At 37.4% G+C, this 17,454-nt stretch overlaps 1 protein-coding gene across 1 annotated transcript in view; it reads right to left on the bottom strand.

The window, feature by feature from the left end:
- Window positions 1–17,454, bottom strand: part of cdc42se1 (CDC42 small effector 1) — a 30,466-nt gene that overhangs the window by 10,461 nt on the left and 2,551 nt on the right. The window contains exon 2 of the mRNA XM_005805478.2: window positions 6,418–6,799. Within this exon, the coding sequence (XP_005805535.1) occupies window positions 6,418–6,567 (150 nt within the window). The 5' untranslated portion in view covers window positions 6,568–6,799. The remainder of the gene's footprint in view (window positions 1–6,417; window positions 6,800–17,454) is intronic.

Below are 17,454 nucleotides of genomic sequence, written 5' to 3'. Positions count from 1 at the left end.
AACAGCTGAGAAAAAAGAAAAATGCATAAGAAAGATCAAGGCTGAAGGGGCTTGGATATAATGTTATAACTGCTGCTTTTATAGTATTTTATCATTTACTTTAATCATGATATTAAGGGGCAGTATTATGTTTTTCCAGCCACATAGGACCATTTTGTAGCACAATCAAGTAACTAGGTTACCCCTCAGTAGTTATAAAACTAATTTGACTTAAAAGAAATTTGACTTTGTAATTTAATGCAATGAAATTGGGCCTCTGTCTCTTTAAAAACTCCTGCTCCTTCCGAAACTCAACCTTCAGGAAGTCGTTCCTCTGTTAACCCTTTAACAAAGTTTTTACCAGCGTTACACTGAGAACAAGCTCGTTCAATGAGCTCAGCATTCCCACCGGGTGTTTGCTAATTTGCTCTGGCTAGTCTGAAGGAGCAGAGTGGGGGAGGACAGCTCTGGGAGGCGGAAGCTTGTTGGCTGCGAGGAGGAGCTGCGACTCGAAGGCGGAGCTAGGTCCACCCCCGGGTTTTTGCACAGCTGAATGGTTTCCATGGAGACTAAAGGGTTTCGCAGAAATGCATCAAAGAAGCGATGCTGCGTGTATGTTTTTGATGAGGGAATAACATTATGACATGATGTAAAGCTCTTACATAATGCTGCCCCTTTAATTTCGCTAGTGGTTCCAAATGTTTGAAGAAAACGCAGCTACAGGGGAAATTTCTGTGAGATGGAGACTCGGACCACACACTGCAGCGGCTTCAACCAGCTGGGAGTGACTCACCGCTCAGCCTACACGCGTCCTCCTCCACAGCTACAGCTGCCGCCATGGCAACAGTAATTAAAAAAAAGCAACCGGGAAGCGCTGATGGACAAACTGGAAGGAATTTGACTCTTAATTTCATCAGGACGTGTGAGTAGGGCTGAGGTGTTGCAACAACGAGGAGCTGCAACTTTTAGCTCAACAATTACACAAACTCTCCTGACTTTTGTGAAGCTCTCTGTTTTAGATTTACTTGTGGTCATTTAGCAAAACCATGGGATTGCTCACACAGCTGTGACTTTGCCAGATTTTAATGGCAGCAGTACGCTTTAAGATTCAACAAACTGAGGCCTAATCCAATCCTGGAGCAGTTTATGTTACGCAACACAGAGTCTCCCGCAATTAAAGTGGAGCGGCAGGGAAAACGTCTCTCCTGGCAACCTTTGTGTTGGGCTGATAAACAGCTGCTTCTTCTTCATCCCAAATATCATCATCATGTAATCTGAGTCACTAACATCAAAGGAACACGCTGGAATTTCAAAATAAAAGCAGGTCACAGACATATGGAGCTGATCCTATGTTATGTTTTAACTCCATCAGCTGTTCAACAAACAAACAGTGTTGACACAGGCCACTTTACTGCCTATAACAGCTTACAGTGCATCGCTATGATGCGCTCAGGTTCCCCATTACGAGTCAGTTACCAATTTTACAAACCACAGAAAGGTAAAAACAGTTAAAATCACTAAATATGGGGTGCAAATTGCAATAAACCCCACCAATAATATTACAAAGTGAAGCTAAATAACTTAGAAAGCAACGCAAAACAAAAAAGTACAGTGAAAATTAAAATAAATTCAGGAAAAAACAAAAATATATTATAGACTCTAAAAATGAAAATATAAAAGGAAAAGACACAAAACTGAAAAAAGACTCAAATGGACAAAAATGGTTGTTTAAGAATAAGAAAAATATATACACTGCAAAAACAAAAAATCCTACCAAGTAATTTGTGTCTACCTTCTAGTGCAAACATATTAGTACTTGAAATAAGACAAAAACTAACTTACAAGTAACCTTTTAGCAACGTATATGTTGCTAAAAGGCAATGTTTTTTTAAGTAAATAATTCCTTAATATTGATTAAATAAAAAACTGGTTACGCTGACAGTCAACTGGCACTGTGCCGTAACCTAGCAACCCCAGCTAAGCTTAGCCCGTCACCTAGCAACCAGTTCTAGTTCCACTGGCAGATTATTTCACTTATAACAAGACATTTTCCCATGTTATAAATGAGATAATCTGTACTTCGTCATCAAGATTAAGGAATTATTCACTCTCTAAAAAGTCACTTGTACGTTTGTTTTGTCTTTTTTCCAAGTGTATTAAGATATTTGCATTAAAAACTAGAGAGAAAATAGTTGAAAATGTAATTAGAGGCAATTAAAAATGATTGAAATGATAAACACAGACAATCATATTTTTTCTCATGTCTGATAATCCATTAATTTCTTTTACATAATTTTCTGGAACAGCTGCAGTTTTACCGTCCAGATCCTGAAAGAGAAACTGCTTTTTTTTTTGAGTGAAGTCCCTGCTGTGTGTCTCAGTGCGTTTGTTAAAGGTGTATTGTTGTAGCGGTACAATGGAACAAACAGAAAACTCTAAAAATACAGGCGGAGGAAGGAGGGAGGAGGTCCCTGGAGAAAACCAGTGCAGAGCAGAACTTCCTCCCAGCACCGCCAGCGTACGCTGTGTCTGTACGCTCAATGTGAAGGTACATGTGGTGGGGTTTCACGCCCATAGTGCCAGGGGCCTATGCTAACTCTGTTAGCTCCTTAAAATGTTAAACATTACAGTTCAGGCGAGACATTCACATACACACGCCATGGGGATAGCTGTTATAAAATCATGTTTAATTTTCCTTTGGGATTAATAAAGTATTTCTGAATTTGAATTGGGTTTGGAATGATTTAGGTTGTTTTCACACCTGATAGTCCAGTAGACTGGGTTCGATTGGGAGTCAAAGTTACAACATTTGTTACATTTTCATTTGGTACGGTTCACTTTCACACCAGACTCTGTCAAACGAACCAAATACTTTTGAAAACGTGTTCCCCTCCTCGCCTGTGGTGGCGCTGCAACAAGAAACACCGACATGAAAACCGAAGAAGACGACACTGAGCGCAACTTGCTTTTTCCCAAAGTGGAAAATAATTTTGCAGTTGTAGGAATTTTCTTTTGTCTTTGGTAAAAGATTACGATCCGTTTCTTCCACTAGCGCCAGACTAGCGTGTTTGTTTTGATTGTATTTACCCAGAAATCCTTGCGCTATAGTCCGCTTCCTGTTTTTTGAGCGGTCTCCGCTTTCCATTCACATTGGAATCACACCAGAGTTCACTTTAATTGAACCAAGACCTTGATTTTTAGGCGGACCAGGGTTAGCTTGTTTGGTCCACATCAGAGTTTGATTACACATTCACACCTCTTCAAACGAACCGGACTTTCTTGGGTTCGATTACAGCGGACTAAACAGGGCTGGTGTGGATGCACCCTTAGCCAAAAAGTAATTTTACAAAATGAAACCTGCACAAAATACATCTTTAGTCAATTCTAAACTAAAATTGGGTAGACACATTTTCATTTATTGTGGATTTCTGTGTCAGGCTGCACTTTGGTGCATTTGGTATCACTGTTGCAGCAAGAAGGTCCTGAGTTTGAATCTTCTGCAAAGAGTTTGTTCTCAATGTGAATGCATGAGTTCTCTCCTGGTATTCCAACTTCTTCCCACAGTCCCAGGTTAATAAGTTACTCTAACATGCACTTATACTGCAAAAACCCAAACTCTTCCTAGGTATTTCTTGTCTAGTTTGTAGATCAGATATTTTAGTACTTAGTATAATAAGGCAAAACTAACTTACAAGAAGTTTTTCAGCAAGATGTAGGCTTGTTTTAAGTCGATAATTTCTCAATATTGTTTTTTTTAAAAGTTCTGATTCCACTTGCAGATTCTTTCACTTATAACATTTACAACATACACTAACTATTTACTAATATGTAACTATAATTTACCCAACAAGTGAAAGAATCTGCCAAAGGAACTAGAATTTGGTTGCTAGGAGACGGGCTGAGCTTGACTGGGGTTGCTAGGTAACGGCGTAATCCCTGTTTATTGTGAAATAAGTGAAATAATCTGCCCGTGGAACTAGTACTTTTTATAAACATTGAATAATTATTGACTTAAAACAAGCTCCTATATTTGAAGAAAAGTTACTTGTAAGTTAGGTATGTCTTTCAAGAGTACTAAGATATTTGGACTAGAAACTAGACAAAAAATACTTAAATGAATTTAGTTGTTCAATCAAACAATTATTAACCCAATTTTAATGTGACATTGATGCCAATAAAGAATGAAATTTGAATGAATGGAACCGTACATCCACGTTTTCTTCTCGTCACTCTTAGCAACACCTGAATCGTAATCAGGTTTATAAACATCAGAAGCTAAATGTTTAGCTAATGTTTAGCTACGCAGTGACTGCAGAATAAACTGTTCTGTTAGTACGACTGTACGCTGTTTTGGCATGAAGTTTAAAAAGGGGAACTGAGAATCTGGTTCTGTTTTTGTTTTCTCACTGATGAAGGCATCATGAGGACACATCTGTTGGATATTTTGGAGCAAATCCAGTCGCCATGCTTTAGATTTGAACTTTGTTTAGGTGAATCAACAGTCAGTGCTCAGGTAAAGGTAACATAAAAGTTTCTCCCTTCTCATTTAGTTCACAAATATTTATTCATACACAGGCTGGAAATGCACATTTAAGACTTATCATATCATAAACAAACCTTATATTATGTGATTGGAGAAATTAGAATTATAAGCTAACTATTTACTAATGTGGCTATAATTTACCCAAATCATCTCTTTTCCTGAATGTTTTCTTTCTCTGGAACCTAACTCCAAATTATTTGCGGAAAATTCACCTATTGCAGTTTTTTAAATAAAATATTCTTAAAAATAACACACAATGTGCAAAGCTACTTGAGACAACATTGGTCGTTTCTTTTCCTGGGTGCTAACTGGTTGAACTACAACAGCAGAAATAACAACGTACATATTTAGCTTCTAGCGCTAACCAGGTTTCACCACGTGTGTTAATGGATATTAAGGTCTATTTTGTGTCTGAACTATTAAAATAGGTAGTTATAAGCGTTTTTGGGGGAATCTCAAGTATTGTTATATTAGCTTGATTAGCAACGTTAGCACTACTGACAGCAATCCCTGTGAGTATTCCCAGTAGAGTGAGCAAACTCTTTCCCTTTCTTTCAAGACTGCCAGAATTTCCTAATCCAGAATAATCTGATAGTCAGAAATAGACTCTTCAAAACGATAAAAAACAACAACTTTGTCTCAACAGATTCAGATTCCTGTAACTTCAGGCTGAAGGGACGCCGACATGACTCTGCTGACAGAAAGTTATTTACAATCTAGTTTCCCTTCACAGAACTAAAAATAGTCTTTTTCAAAATTTCCACATCCAAGAGTTTCAGATCTGAACCAGTTATGCATGAAATCAGCTCATTACAGGCACCAGACAATTTCTCAGTGCATCTTCACTGATAATTAGTAAAGTATCAATTTAATAAAGAATCCAACGTGTTATTGGTAATTTATTTTAGGTTAACCATTGAGTTGATCAAATATCTGGGGCTTTCACTGTATTTACATCATCAGACGTTCTTGAAAAAGTGTTTTCCTTTGCAGTTTCGCTATGAAAAACACTTTTTAAAGTTACACTGTAAAAAAAGAACAGCAGTAATTTGGTTTAATCAAAATGTGAATATTTATTTTTCAGTCATATTTTCCTTCATGCTATTTACACATTTACAAATGTAGGAGTCCCAAACAAAATATTTAATTCACAAGCAAACATTTGGGAATTATATATTCACAAATGTCTAATTTGTGAATATAAAAAATTGATAAAGTATTTATTTTCTAAAACTAAATATTCAGTTGCTAAGTGCATGTTTAAGTGGGAGCTAAATATTTAGTTTTTAAACTAAAGATTTAACTACAAGTTAAATATTTATTTTGCTAACTAAATATTTAGTTCGCAACTAAATATTTATTTGACACTAAGCAATTAATTTCTAAGCTAAACATTTAATTTTAAACCAAACATTTAGCTGTAAATACTAGATATTCACAAATTAAGTTTTTTTGAACTAATTATTTTCTAAATAAATATTTAGTTTTCAAACTAAATACTTCAAAATATTTATTTTTCAAAATAAATATTTATTTTGAAAAATAAGCTAAGACCTAAACATTTATTTGTGAACTAAATATTTAGCTTTCTAACTGAATATTTAATTTGAATCCTAAATATGTAGTTTGCTAAATTAAATATTTAGCTTTAGAACTAAAGCTAAATTTAGCTTTTAATAGCTAAATATTTAGCTATTAAAATTTTCAGTTTTAAACTAAATATTTAGCTTGCAAATTAAATGTTTAATTTGGAACTCCGACATTTATATATGAGCACCCACATATTTATCCTCTATGACAGATTACTTAAACCAAATTTATTCAGTTAATTTTTTACAGTGTAACTTTAAAATGGGCTCCCATGTGGATCAGAACCAGAGGTGTTGGTTTCTCACCGGAGGAGGCTTGGCTACAACGCAGCAGCCCATCTTGTGCCAGAAGTCGCTCATGCCGACGGTCTGCCTGTCCAGCGGCTGGCCGTTGCTCTCTGCTGCCGCCCTGCAGGCCCGAGTAGGAACTGCAGTCTGTGGATAATCCTGGGGCATCCAGACAAAAAGCCACACAAATGTAGACAGTCAGAGGGTAAAACCCTGAAAACCCCCCACCGTAGATTAAATAATAAAAATAAAAATCTACAGGTGGACTCCAGGTGGTTCAGGTTGGAAAAAAAGAAAATCAGGATATCCACAAATTTCCTCTGGTGAAAAATCCTCAGGGGCAGAAAATTTTAATTCAAATTTACTCCTCAGAAGATTCAAACGTTGGAATCCAAACGTCCTGCGAAGACAGAAGAAAAAAACAACATTACAAACTTTTTCTTTTTCCAGATTCAGAACATTAAATAATTTTGTCTCATTAGTTGAATCCTCTGACTGAAATTTGCTCCTTTCCTTTATCACATCATTCGCCTTTCAGTGCCTCAGCGACCAGGAATTATTTTCATGCCTCTGCGGTTGTCCACCTCAAAGACTCAAACGGCCTCAAGTTTCTAAACTACCACCATCAATCTGCAATCTTTAAATTGCTCCACATTAGATTGCTTTATCTGCCAGTGAGCCAACGCGCTAACGGCTTGATTTAGCTTTCTAAAACAACTAGACCTTCATCTGACCTTCAGTTATTTTCTCTAAAAGAAAACGCCTCAAATTGAAGCCACAATGCAGAGCAGAGCTGCAGATTCATGAAGCTACCAAATAAGGCTGGGTGAAACTCTAACGGTGTATGTGATTACATTTCTTAGATGCTTAAATGGCACTTATGGTCCAAAAATCACCACGTTTCCAGGAGAAATCCTCAAACATGAGCAAAGTCTTCTGAAAACGTTGAGGCCGTCCGTCACTGGGCTGCATGGGAACCAAACCCGGGGAGACGTCAACACGGCAGCAACATTAAGCGTGACTAAACATTAGGTGTGGTCCAAACACGGAGCAGCAGGAAGTAACACAAGCAGACATGCACACCAGGAGCTGCAGGGAGGCGCCGGCGACTCAGAGCAGAAAACTGCTCAGGCTGAGGATCACTAATCTAACAAACATTCAGGAACTAGCAGCCTGAAATCACCCCAAAATAATACATCACCTTTATTAAAATATTAAACTCTTTTCTTTTTTCTTTGAACAGATTCTGAAACTGTGGATGTTAAACTTTACAACATGGAAATAAAAAAAAAGAAGTCGTTCCTTAACTACCAAGTGTTGTGTGCATTAATAACATTTATGGCTATTTGTAACTTAGAAGCACAACAATAGAAAAATAGACATGAGGTGTTTTGGCAACCATTAAATATAAATATAAATATAATCCATTCATTTCTATGTACGGTACTTATCTATTTAATTTGAATCATTTTAAATTTAATAAAAGTCATAATAGCTATTTTTAGGTGTGATTAGCAGCTCACACCTAAAGATAGCACCTCTAAGGACCAGTTTATGCAGCTTATCTGCAACAAAAAAATTATATTAGGGTTTATTTGCTCTTTAAATAAAATAAGCAAGAATATTCTACTGTAACCAACAGGAAAATTGTTTGCAGTACCTGCTGTTCAACCCAAGAGGGCAGCACCGACCCGGTTTGAGGCTAAGCATTTAAAAAATAAACACATTTACAAAACATGTCTCAATTTGCACATTAGAATAAAGATAGTCCCCTTAAAATCAATTTATACAACGTTTCTGCAACAAAAACGTTGACTTGGGGTATAGTTACTTTTTAAATGAAATAAAATATTGGACTGTAACTAATGGGAAAGTTTGGTTGCAGTACCTGCTGTTCAGCCCAAAGAGGGCAGCCGGTTTGAGGCTAAGCATAGCAAATTTTACAAAAAAATGTTTACAATTTGCACAGTAAAATAAAGATACTAGCCGTAAGGACCAATTTGTACAGCTTATCTGCAAGAAGTTGCTCTTTAAACATAGTAATTTGCCACTTTTATTGCTTAGAAAATAAATAAATACAGTGAAATGTTAAAAAAAAACATTTGCAGACCAAAGATCAGCTTTCAGGAGGCACAAAATGTACAACTACAGGCATCAAATGTAAAAATGATTCATGAACCGGAGCAGGAAACCTGTTCCTTCAGGGCAGAGTTTGTTTATGGGATCGAGTGTTTCATGCCGGTTGAAATTAGTGGGACACGTTGCTGGTGGCAGATTAATTAATTATCTTCACCTGATGTTGTGACTTTTATCTGTGGGTTAATTAAGGAGGATAAATCAGTTTTTTTCCTGCTTGTTTCTGTATTTCAACCAGATGAACCTCGGCCGGATGGCGGGCGGCGTTCGCTGCATCCCAATCAAAAGCTCTAACTGCGTCTAACTGAGTCGGCTCTGCCTGTTAGAAAAATATCTGGAGTCCCTCCAACACATTTCAGCAGATGATAAGGGAGGAATGTGGAGGCCAGAAACATGTAGCTTCATGCTTGACATCCACAAAGATCAGCAGAGAGGAATTCAGCCTGAGGGGTCCGCTTCGCCAAGGAGAGGACTTCCTGTGTGGGAATCAAACAGCTCATCAAACTGTGGACTGGAAAGTCTGAAGGTCTCCACCAAATCCTGGGGAATTTTTAAATTGTTTTCCATTTTGACGACTCGGTTCCCTTCATCAGCTGCTTTCATCTGGACTCAGACAAACACTCAGATCCTGTGTTGTCTGAGCGAGCCATCACTCGAAAAACATTCCACACGTCTGAGCTTAATCTTATATAAATTACTCAAACCGTCATTTCGACACATCAGGGCAGAAAATGCCTGTGTGTGACGGTTTTACCTCCGGTTGAAACGCTGCTGCTGCTGTCCGTTTGTAAACATTTTCGCCCTCAGGGTAACAAACGTGTTCACCTCTGGATTACAACCAGAGTGTAAATTGAAACAGACAAAGTTTGGTGGACAAAAAGAATAAAAGCTGCATTTTGTTTTCTAAAATTTAATCTAAATTTACAAAAACGTTAATTTCTACAGTTTTTCTGTGACCTGCACTGCAAAAACACAAAGTTCAACCAAGTACTTTTTGTCTAGTTTTTAGTTACAGTTTCTCGGTGTACTTGAAATAACACAAAACTAACTTATGAGTAACTTTTCTGCAACATGTAGTAGCTTGTTTTAAGTAAATAATTCCTTAATGTTGACAAAAACGCTCTAGTTCCAGTGCCAAGGGGAACTAAGCCGTTACCTAGCAACCCCAGCCAAGCCCAGGCTGTCACCTAGCAACCAGTTTTATTTCGCTTTTAACATGGGAAAATGTCTTATTTTGCTTTAAAGTATTTTTTCATGAATTTTAATAAATTATTTACTAAAAACAAGCTCCTAAATCTCACCGAAATGTTACTAATAAGGTAGTTTTGTCTCATTTCAAGTGCATTAAAATGAGATTTTGTATTTTTCCAGTGAGACAGCAACAAAATTCTGCTGCATGTTAAATATTAGTATAAACAAAAGACGACAGTGACAGGACTGGAGAAAAAGGAAGCAAAGAGGCTCAATCGGGTGTCAGAATTTGAAGTGATGCAAGTGTTCAGGAATTTGCATTTCGGCGTCTGCAGTGGATAGACGGACAGACGAATGGCCGTTCATGAGTACAAGCAGCACAATGGTGCAAACTCAGTCTAAACTTCCTGTCCTGCTGTCTGTTTGTGCGCCGCTATAATAAATTTTGTCCCATTACATCACTGGGAGGAGGTAAAACTGCTCCTCCCCTCCCATTGTGTTGTTTGCAGGTGGCAGGATCCACAGTCTGTGCAGAAAACTTGATTCATTCTCATTTATTTACTTAGCTTTGCTACCGATCTACAGTTCTCCAGCCTTCCTGAAGGTCTTTGACTCCTAAACCAAATGATTTCAGCCGCGTCTTAATAAAAGTGACCATAAGAACAATTTTAAAATTGTTTTTTAAGGTAACTGTGAATGTGTTGCAGTAATTATTGTCCCACAAGCACAAATAGTGTTGCTGAAGAACATTCCCATTTGAAATACGCTTCTTTGGGACACAAAGAAGTGTGTTTTATATAATTAAACTGCATAAAGTACCTGGATTTAATCATAATCATCTTATCACTTCAAATCCCAATAAGCTGCTGTTGGCCACGCCCCAAAACTCTGCGTTTACACCTGAAAATGGCTGCAAACAGATGCACAATTATATATCTGTACATCTTTGAAAAGCAGAAGTGGAGCCTCCTGCACAACCAACAAGAAGGCAGGAAGTTGCTTTCTGGATGGTAAGTCAACAACAAAACACTTGTCTTTTCCAGCAGCCATTGTACGGCGCATGCTGAACAAAAGTGCTGGAGCTTCGATTGGGTTGCTAGGTAACAGGCTGCACTGGGCTGGTATTGCTAGCTAACGGCGCAGAGCAGTTGAATGTGACTTAATCAGGAGATTTTTCAAACACCAAAAAACATTAAATTATTGCCAAAAAACAGCAAGGTGGTTTTTGAAAGCGCTCAGGTTGTTTTTAGAAGCGGTAGAAACACAAATGGTAATAAAAATAAAAATAAACCGAACTTATCTTCTCAAAAGGTCAGACATGAAACATTATGCTGCCTTCAGAAAGCCTGCTACTACTGATGCTGTTTGAAATATTTATTCAACAAATACAGAAAACATAGGATTCATGCTTAAAATACATGATTATTTACTTTTATTGTGTCTATATTCCAGTTTTTGTAACATATTTATCTGCCAGACAGTCCAAAAATATCCAAGCAACCAAAACAACAATAAAAACAAAAAGCCACGGTTGCCACCGGCCTGCTGATGTGAGAGCAGCTGAGCGACGATCAGCTGGAGGGGAGAATCAGCTGAAGCGCCACAAAACGACAACAACAGCCCGTCTGTTGGAGACGAGCGGCTGCAGGTCACACGATCACACTTCAAGCAGACGGGAGGGAGGCGGAGAAACGTTTATTTACACACGACGGCCGAGATGTCTGACCTCTGAGTTTCACAACGACCCCGGCGAACTTGATGACTAGCGTCAGAAAAGCCTGCAGACAGGAAACCTGACAACTGAAACCTGGCCGTCTTCCTCTTCTCTGTGGGAATTAGGCACATCTGCACTGAAAAACTCTAATGAATAAGTTATAGTCTAAGAAATCAATGTTAATGCTAAAACCCAAAGCAAATACATTTCCTGTTTAATAGCAACTTTCTTGAGTTTCATTATCGATTTTAACAAATCTTTAATGTCAAATTATGAACATGACAGTGAAAAAATTTGAGGAATTGCTGCCAAAATAAATGCCAGTTGATGTTTTGTAAGCCGTGAAAATGCCTTTGTGTAAAACATGAAATATTTAAATAACACAGAGACTGTGTTATTTAAACACATTATTATTTAACACAGTGTTATTTAAGCTGTTATTCTGCTCCACTTCCTCCTTTATAGACCTGGTCACACTTCCTGCTTCAGTTTATCTGTGATCATAAGCAGGCAGTGATGAGACAAAAACAAAACAACAACAAGGCCATCAGCTGAATAAAAAAGAAATGGGATCAGATTAAAGAAGAAGAAGAAAAAAGGAAACCAGGAAAACTAGGTCTTGGATTTTACAAAATCTCCATATCGTTGCTTTTTAAGAAACTATAAATCCTCTCAGGAATTCAAGAAGATTTACTATTTTAGTTTTATAATGTACAAACTAAATAAACTTAAAGAATTAACCAGAAAAAATTCAGTCTTTTTATTAACTCCTGTTGTTGTTTTTTGTTCTTTATTACATCTTTTTTTCGGCATTTCTGGCATCCCGTACAGAAAAGCTGGTTGCCAGGGGAAGATTTTTATTGAGATAAGACAATATCTCAAATAAAGTATTAATTATGATCTGAATTTTATTAATTCATGTCAACCTGAAGGGTTTTCACTGATTCAGGACCTTCACCTGGAAAATATTATAGATTTTGTGGTAGTTATTTAGACTTTTACTGAAGTACAAGTTCTAAAAAACAACAAATAAATGTCATAGAAAGCAACTCTGCACCTTGACTATAGTTATTATTATTTACATATTTCCCATTACGTTATATTTAGGAGAACAATCATTTTTGATGTTACGCCTTTTTGTTTTACATTTTTGAGTAAAAACTATAAAATCCTGGTGCTTTTACTCAAAGCTCTGGCAGCGTTAGACTCTTTTACTGGCACCACTTGAAAGGCAACGACACGTTCTCTGTCATTTTCATACTTTTACATCAGTTTTTAACATTTTTTTCTAAGTAGAGACACTATTTAGGGAATGTATTTTAATTCATTGAGGGGTTTTTTGAATCCTCAACATTCAGTTTTACCCCATCATCACATTAAACATGAGGCTGAGCAGTAAATGACTCCCTGATCAGTCATCTAAAAGCAGCAAAGGTTTCCGTGTTGGCCACACTTCCAGGCAGAAATGACGTCTTATTCTCAGATTTTCATTGATTCTGACCCAACGAAACCTAAAGTCTCCCCTTAAAAATGCATCATTTGTTTTTATGTGTTAATATGTGCCGCAAAACCTGGAAGGACAGACTGCATCACCAAAACCACTTCTCTTCTGTGATTAGTCAGAGCCCTAATCTGATGAAATCAGAGGGACCTAATGGACTACAAAGTTCAAACACACAAGGCGAAGTAATGGATTACTCATCAGGATTTCTGTAGTTTTCCAGGACGTGGCCACGAGAATCATTAAGAAATGCTTTCAAAAGTTATTCCTGGTTGCTGTGAGCCAAGATGAGGCAGTTAATGTACAACACAGTGGAAGAGAAATCCAATAAAGGCGACATGTTGTGCTAAGTTCACATTTATCGAGTCTTTTACTTCCATTTGGGTTTCAGCTGCTTCCCAAAACAACCCAAACCCACCCGGGCATTTAACGCTTTTGGCGTCTGGAAAATTACCCGTTTCTAAAATCTACAGGACGTAGAATCACAAACCAGGAGGCACTGCGCCCGTTACCTAGCAACCCCGAGCGAAGCCCAGCTCGTTGCCTAGCAACCACAGAAGGCTCCAGAACAGCTCATTCTGAAAGGAACTCAAACTAGTCAACTGACCAGATTGAAATCTAATTATTTACGGATGATTTTGAACAAAAGAATTTAATGAGCATGTTTTGTACCTAACCTAACAGGTCACATTAACCTCCTGGGGAGCAGCTGGGTTAGCTAAACTACTCCAACACTTCAAATATTTCTTAGTTAATCTTTAGTTTGTTCTTGTGTTTTCATCCGTCACTCCCACAAAGCTTTCACTGAAACAAAACCACACAGAGCCTAAAGCTTCTTTCACTTTTGGTTATGGAGTCCTGGTACTTTTCCTCACCGTATTACTTTCTCCTACTACTCTCCATTATCTGCAGCTTTGCTTTGGTCAATTTTACACTCTTTCTTCATATAATCTTTTTTACATATTTCTCCAGAAATGTCAGTATCTGACAGAAGAAAATGTAATTATCCTTTTTCCTTACAAATCTTGATTTTTTTTTATTTAATATCTAAATAGAAATAAAACTGTGTTAAAAGTTGTGTGATTTTTCCCCCCTTCGTTGTTCCGAATGGGTTTAATTTAACTGGACTGAGAGCAAAAACGGCTCTTTGACTTGTAAAGATTCCTGGTAAATTTACAGCGGTATGGAAAGAAAGTTTTCCTTCTTGGAAGCATCATATAAGCAATCACACAGTGAAAAATTTGGCTCTGTGTTTCTGTTTATTGCAAAACGAAACCATTTTTTCCAAGCTGTAAAACAATTAAGAGTGAATAATGATAATGCTGGAGCATATTTGGGACTTTGTCAAAGCGAAAGCCTTTATTAATGTTCCTATTAAAACTATTTACTTATTGTTCCATTTAATACTGATCAGCGACGTGTTATGAAACTATTAGTCATTATAAGTGTTTACAAAAGTGATTTTTAATGAGTCAAAGTCCTGAACTCCTTATCAGGTCGCCAGTGAACTCCTTGGACTTTCTGTTCACGGAGGTGAGCGAGAGCTGTAAAATAAAACCTTTTCATGTTAGCGCAGAGTAAATACCAGCCAACAGGACGCCTCTCTCTGCTTTCCCTTTTTAAAAAACGCATTTTTACGACAGGAAAGCGTTGACCCCTGAATATGAAGACGGAGCGTTTAAGGTGGCAGAAAGCGGAGCGGCTACAGCTGGAGACGAGCTTCACAATGACGCCTTTTCATCCAGACGTTTAAAGGCAGAAAACTTTCCGACCGGTTAACGGTCGACCCTCCTGTTCTGACACAACGAGCAGCTTTCACTTCTCTCCCTCGGGAAGCAGAAAGTTAACACACCTTAAAGTGACGCCAGCCTTCAGGTTCACACTGAACAATGACGCTTTCAGCCGATTCAAAACGCTCAATCGATTATTCCAACGATCAGGCCGGTAAGAAATGGGAACCTCTTGCGCATTTTTCATTTAACCACTTAAATCTTCTTTCATACAGTATTAGAAAAAAGACTAAAAGATGAAAATAAACAAACAATTAATTTTTAAAATAAGAAAACATGGCAACACTTTACTTGATGGGTTGTGAATGAAACTGACATGAAATCATAAAAATTACATAACGCCTGTGATAAACATGAAGGAGTCCTTGTGAATATTTATGACTGTTGTCATAAAGTGTCATTCAGTAAATCATGACAATAACCGATTAATCGCGATTGATACGATTAATTGTTTCAGCTCTAGTCTGAAATAAAACATAAGAACAAATTAGATGTAAGTTTTTATTGTAGATATAAAACAGTCCTATAGATCTATGCAGATTTTCGCTAAATTTCCCAATTTAAATCATTTAAATCATTGATCATTGATTATTGATCCAAATACGACAACAGAGCAATAATCCGCTATTAAACATCAAGACTCCACTTTTAAATGTTTCATAGTTTCTTACAAATCAGGGATTAAATTTCCTGTAAAACACAAAAAAGCATTACAGACTCTCTGAACCAAAACACTCTGGGTTTTGGTTCTGGGTTCTGGGTTTTGGGTTTTGGTTCTGGGTTTTGGTTCTGGGTTCTGGGTTTTGGTTCTGGGTTGGTGAGAGGTTCAGTAAAACCTCCTGCAGTGATTTAACTGGATGCAGGTTGTTGAAGGGATGATCTCAGCGAAGCGTTTGACTTCATGACACACACATCCGCTGCTGGTTCTGAGACATTTGTCAGAACCTGAAATCCAGCCAAGCTGACGTTTAATGTCAGTGAACCGGGCCGACTGTGGGAACCAGATAACAAAAGAAAACCTAGAAATAAACATTTGAGACTGAACCTTACCAAGAATGTCTTAGTAATCACATAATTACTCCGGGGTTTTATGCAAAACCCACTTTTTGGTCCTTAAAGTTGGGAATCAGGCAACTATTTGGGAGACACTTCAGTGAAGACGTCAGTCCTCAAGTCTCCATGTTTTAGATGCAGCGTTGACGCAACACATGTTGCCCAACGACGTTTATCCTGACTGCACTTCATTTGCACCATAACATTTGTGAGATCGGCAAAAGTTTTCCACTTCGTACAGAGGAGATTTCTTGGCCTCCACCATCAGTTTCAGCCTTGAAGGGGATCAATTATGAAAAATTCACATTTTGCAGAATTTTATTCTTCAATTTGAAACTCAACTGCTTCTAGAAACAACCCAAGCTCTTGAAAAACAATCACTAAGATATTTACTGGCAATAAGTTACAGTTTTTTGGTGTCTGGAAAATGAGCCGTTTCAAAAACCACCTGAATGTTAAGTCACATTTGATGGGTGCTGTGCCGTTACCTAGCAACCCAGCCGAGGCCAGCCCCGTTACCTAGTAACCAAAGCAGAACAGCATGTTTGCTCAGCTTCTGTTGATGTACAATGGCTGCTGGAAAAATCAACTTTTGTTGTTGACTTCTGGAAACCATTTGCTGCATTTTTGTTGGTTGTGCAGAAGGCTCTACTTCTGCTTTTCAGAGACATATAAATGAGAATCTGTTTGCAGCCATTTTCATGTGTGACTGTAAACACTGAGTTGGGGGCGTGGCTAGCAGCAGCTAATGTGGATTTAAAGTGACAGGACGCCAAAACAGCTCATTCAGAAACGAGTTCAGAGCTTAGCAGAATGAAATCTCATCATCTAAGAACGATCATTGCAGAAAATGTAAAGAACCTGTTTTGTTCAAGCGGTGTACAAACCTTTTGCCATGTTGGCCAAAATCGTCAGCTTAGAAATAATTTCGGAACAAAAGAATATAATTTTTAAAAATGTAAAATCACCAAAATGTTGTGATTATTTTAAATCTAGGAACTATTTTAATTAAGCAAATACAGTAAACCAATTTTTTGTAGGAACTGGATCAGAGAGAAAAAACTGCAAATAGGATTTGATGGTGAAAGAAATCCAGTTTGCTTTTAATTTTTGGGCTCAATTGAAATAAACTAAAAATATATTTTGAGCGATAAAAAACGGATCTAGGTCAGTTTTTATTTGAAAACACTTCCTGCACTTATCTGAGCTTTAATACAGCATTAAGAAGCAGATTTAGGTCCACCAAATGTAAACTTTAGAGTAGATTTTAATGAGTAGATGTGGTCGTAGTTACCATGACAACAAAAGGAAACCAGAAAGCTTGGAAAATATGATCACTTTATGTGGCATATAACATTTCTCTACGTAAATTTTTGTTTAAAAGTCACAGTTTTTTCCAAATTTATTCAATTTATTCTTGAGGGGGGCCGCACAAAATCATCTGAGAGACCACAAACGGCCCCCGAACTTCACTTTGAACACCTTCACCCTGAAGAAAATGTAATTTTTATGTCATTATGCAAACAACTGACCTCTTCAGTCACTGATCGCTGAACTTTTCCAGGCCGAAATAACTAAAAACATTTTTACTTAGAAAGTAAAAATTTATCTGGAGAAAATCAGATCTCGTTATCTTCAAAACAGATTTTCAGGCCGTTCTCTGCTTCCAC

Source organism: Xiphophorus maculatus, chromosome 13, assembly GCF_002775205.1.
Source record: "Xiphophorus maculatus strain JP 163 A chromosome 13, X_maculatus-5.0-male, whole genome shotgun sequence".
Taxonomy (NCBI): Eukaryota; Metazoa; Chordata; class Actinopteri; order Cyprinodontiformes; family Poeciliidae; genus Xiphophorus; species Xiphophorus maculatus.
This window is presented reverse-complemented; position numbering and strand designations above follow the sequence as displayed.